We start from the raw sequence: 3,335 nt of genomic DNA on the forward strand, positions 1-3,335 counted from the left end.
CCTGGCACTTAGTTAAGGGGTTTTATTCCCTCCCTAACTCCAGGGAAAAATCCTCACCTGGGGAAACAACCTTTCTCGGGGAGGTGGTCCTGTTTAAAACACATAGTGTTAAGAGGGGGAGCAAACATATGCTATATATGCCAGGTCCCTTGAAACATAAGCTGTGCAGATGTTTCTTCCCTGCAGTGACTGTGTCAGGCAGCAAGGGTGGACCAGCTTCCGGCATAGGATAATAAAATATTAAAAACAATCTGCATGTCTAAAAACAAGAGAATGGTTAAGTAGGATATGGCTAAATACCTTCTAAATTAGTGGCACTAATAAAACCATATATATGGCAATACTCTCCTTTGGTAATATGACCAAACGTAAAGAATAATTAAATTTTAATTCTCAGTTATTATTCACAAGGGACCTTGTTAGGTCACCACCAATGTATAATTAAGCTAGATATTACTGGATTTGTGCCTCTGTTGTTATGGAGCTGCCCTAACTGGTCAGTAAAGATGCAAATGAAGATGTACCTGTTCAGCTCCAATTGGACAGAGCAGGTATCAGCCCACTGGTTGAAATAGGATTCCAGGAACTCCTTTATAAAGGTTGGCTCAGATTTGCAGGAACACAGTGCAGGAGGCTTGCCCGTGGAGTCTGTGGCTTTTCCTGGATATGCAATATGCCTGAAAGGTCTCTAGACTCTAGTTAGGAATTTGGGCCCAATTACCCACAGGGAGTCCTTCTTGGCAGATATATTCCTTGTTGGGGGCAATACTACTCACAAGCAACAGAAGTTTAATGAGCACATACTGTGTGTATGTAGAGTACACAGAACAAATAGTTTCACATCAGAGGCAGAGTCCATTACAGAAGTTCATCAAACCAGGGGACCTGTGAAGATCCCTTCAAATACCATAGTGTTAGTAAAAATAGCCATACATTTGGGTTTTCTGTTATTTTGCTATGTGTTAATTTTTTCAAAAGCCAAGAGTGTTTATTCTATTACTCATGCTGGACTTTTATTCCAAGAAAAAATACATTCAGTCTATATGTAATTTATTAATGTTTTGATTATTGCTTTAAAAAAAAAAAGGTAAGAAGATCTGATGCCTCCTCTACCCAGCAAGTAGAATCACCTCTTCAGCTGAGACCTGAAAATCCTGAAATACATAGGATAGTACAACAAATGCAGTTGCAGGAATGTATGTCAGTTATATATTATGAAATACTGTTAATTTTCTCAGGTTGAATGGCAGTTTAATAGTTACTCAGATTGAGTTACAATAAAAATTCCTTTTCAAAATATCAACGGTACATATTCTATGGTGCATTAATAGTTATTTAAATATATTTATATAGTAAACATGAAATCATCGAGGTGTCTGTGTTCCATTATTTGTACTACTGTTCATATCCCACTTTATAGTTAACAAGATTTGTTTAATTTGCTTTTGATTTTAATGGATAACAATTAACTTTTTGGAAAAAATCTATAATTCATGCTTTTGTTTAGAAAAGACCTATAGCTTCCACAGAGGCTTTTTTTTGTGTGTGTGGTAAAACATACGTAACAAAATTTAATATTTTAACCACTTTCAAGTGTACAGTTCAGTGGCATTAAGTATATTCACAGTGCTGTTCAGCCATTACCACCATCCATCTCCACTTTTTCATCTTCCCAAAATGAAACCCTATACCCATTAAAGAAGAACTCCCCACTTCTCCCTTCTCCCAGCCCTGGGCAACCACCAGTCAGGTTTTCTGACTGAGCATGTCTCTTCCCAAAAGAACGCCTACCCATCTGGAGACAGCCCACTGCCACCAACCTTATCCAGACAGTACAGCCCAACACAGGAAGGCCCTCATTCCCAAAGGGGATACGGGTGACTTTTTAAAACTATTATGTGGGTAGGGTGAGGAATGTGCTGGGGGAGGCGTACAATGAATCCCCATTGACCTAGGAAAGGGCAACCTAGTATTGTGATGGGTTCAATAGATGGGAAATATCTGCTGTCCTGTAACCCAATGCATTTCAGTGTACCGTGGTCAGTGAGCGCTGATACAATCCAACAGCAAAACATGGGCTTTCCAACTATGAGGCTTGTGAAATGTTCCCTAAACACACTTCCTTATTCTGTACTTAGGGATTTTTGCTTGTTTGTTTGTTTGTTTGCTTCTCTCTCCCCAATGAACCTAAATGACAGGTATTTTGCAAATTGTCTTTGGGATTTGGTTCCTGTTGAATAGGTTTTGTGCCACCTAAAGGCACGCATTGTTTTTTGCTGAACAGTTTAGTCAGAGCTGCAGTTGAAAGACATTTATTTCCTCCTCCCAGAATGTTTTCCTGTTACAAAAATGTTAACCTTGAGTTTGAGAGGTGCATGTTAGCAGAAAGAATCCAGAAACTTCTAAGACAGCATAGGGGTAACACTCCCTGCACTCCACCATGACTGAAAGAACTCCATCTTAGAGGCCTATGACTCCTTGCTTTCAATAAAATTCTGTAGTTAAAATTAACCTGACCACATCGTTAAAGGAAAGAATATGACGTAGCATCTTTCTTAACATCATGTTCTGCAAAATAGTTGTTTTGTCAATTAAATGATAACCGGAATGTTTATGCAAGCATTATTTACAGGCCCTCTGGGTATAAATATTTTTACTGGCCGTAGAAAATACCTTGTGACTGCCCCATGACGATCCTGGGACAACCGGAATGGCAAGAAACAGTGTCTAATCTTTTTCAGACAGAGACCACATCTTACTCTTTATAACCCCAGACCTAGCAACAAATTACTGAGCATCTACTATGGGCTCAATAAACACTGATTCACAAGACTGCTTGTCGTGTGTACAGTAGGTGTATTAGCAGGCGTTAAACTCATTATCAAATAGTTCCCACCCACCAGTGTTTGTATTATGAACAATTCACTAAAATTGACATTTTTGGTATTAAAAACTTGAAAACGCCTGGTTGTCGTTAATCACGTCGAACAGCTGCCTCCTGCCACTTGCCCAGCCAGGCCGCCTGCCCGCAGTGAGGATGTGGAGGAAACGGCAATGGAAATCACCTGTTAGCATGCCCCCTCGGTTGTAAGAAAACAGAGCTCCAACAACAGGGTTTTATCAGTTTGTAGATTTCACCGGCAGGTGGAGACTGTTCCAAGTCCCCTTCATCAGTGCAGGACCTGGTCGACCCCGGAACTTTTCCACTCGAGAGGCCTTTCTCAGCCAATGCACCCAGGATACAAGCTTTAGGATGCTACCTAGGCCTAAGGTTCCTACCTGTCAAAACGGGCTAAATGCGACCCCAGCGGAAGGCTCGTGCGTTCCGGCCCCGG

The 3,335-nt window shown here is 40.7% G+C and overlaps 1 protein-coding gene across 5 annotated transcripts in view; it reads left to right on the forward strand.

Moving 5' to 3' along the window:
• The window catches only part of CLUL1 (clusterin-like 1 (retinal)), a 27,236-nt gene extending 24,273 nt beyond the window's left edge, over window positions 1-2,963 (forward strand). For 4 of the 5 annotated variants that reach the window (XM_005861613.2, XM_014535951.1, XM_014535947.1 and 1 more), the window contains one exon: window positions 1,087-1,371. In XM_005861613.2, the coding sequence (XP_005861675.2) occupies window positions 1,087-1,243 (157 nt within the window). In that variant the 3' untranslated portion in view covers window positions 1,244-1,371. Of the gene's footprint in view, window positions 1-1,086; window positions 1,372-1,729 lie in introns of those variants that run through there. The other variant, XM_014535949.1, reaches the window with a different exon arrangement.
• The last annotated feature ends 372 nt before the right edge of the window (window positions 2,964-3,335 follow it).

This window comes from Myotis brandtii, unplaced genomic scaffold (genome assembly GCF_000412655.1).
Source record: "Myotis brandtii unplaced genomic scaffold, ASM41265v1 scaffold154, whole genome shotgun sequence".
NCBI classification, from domain to species: domain Eukaryota; kingdom Metazoa; phylum Chordata; class Mammalia; order Chiroptera; family Vespertilionidae; genus Myotis; species Myotis brandtii.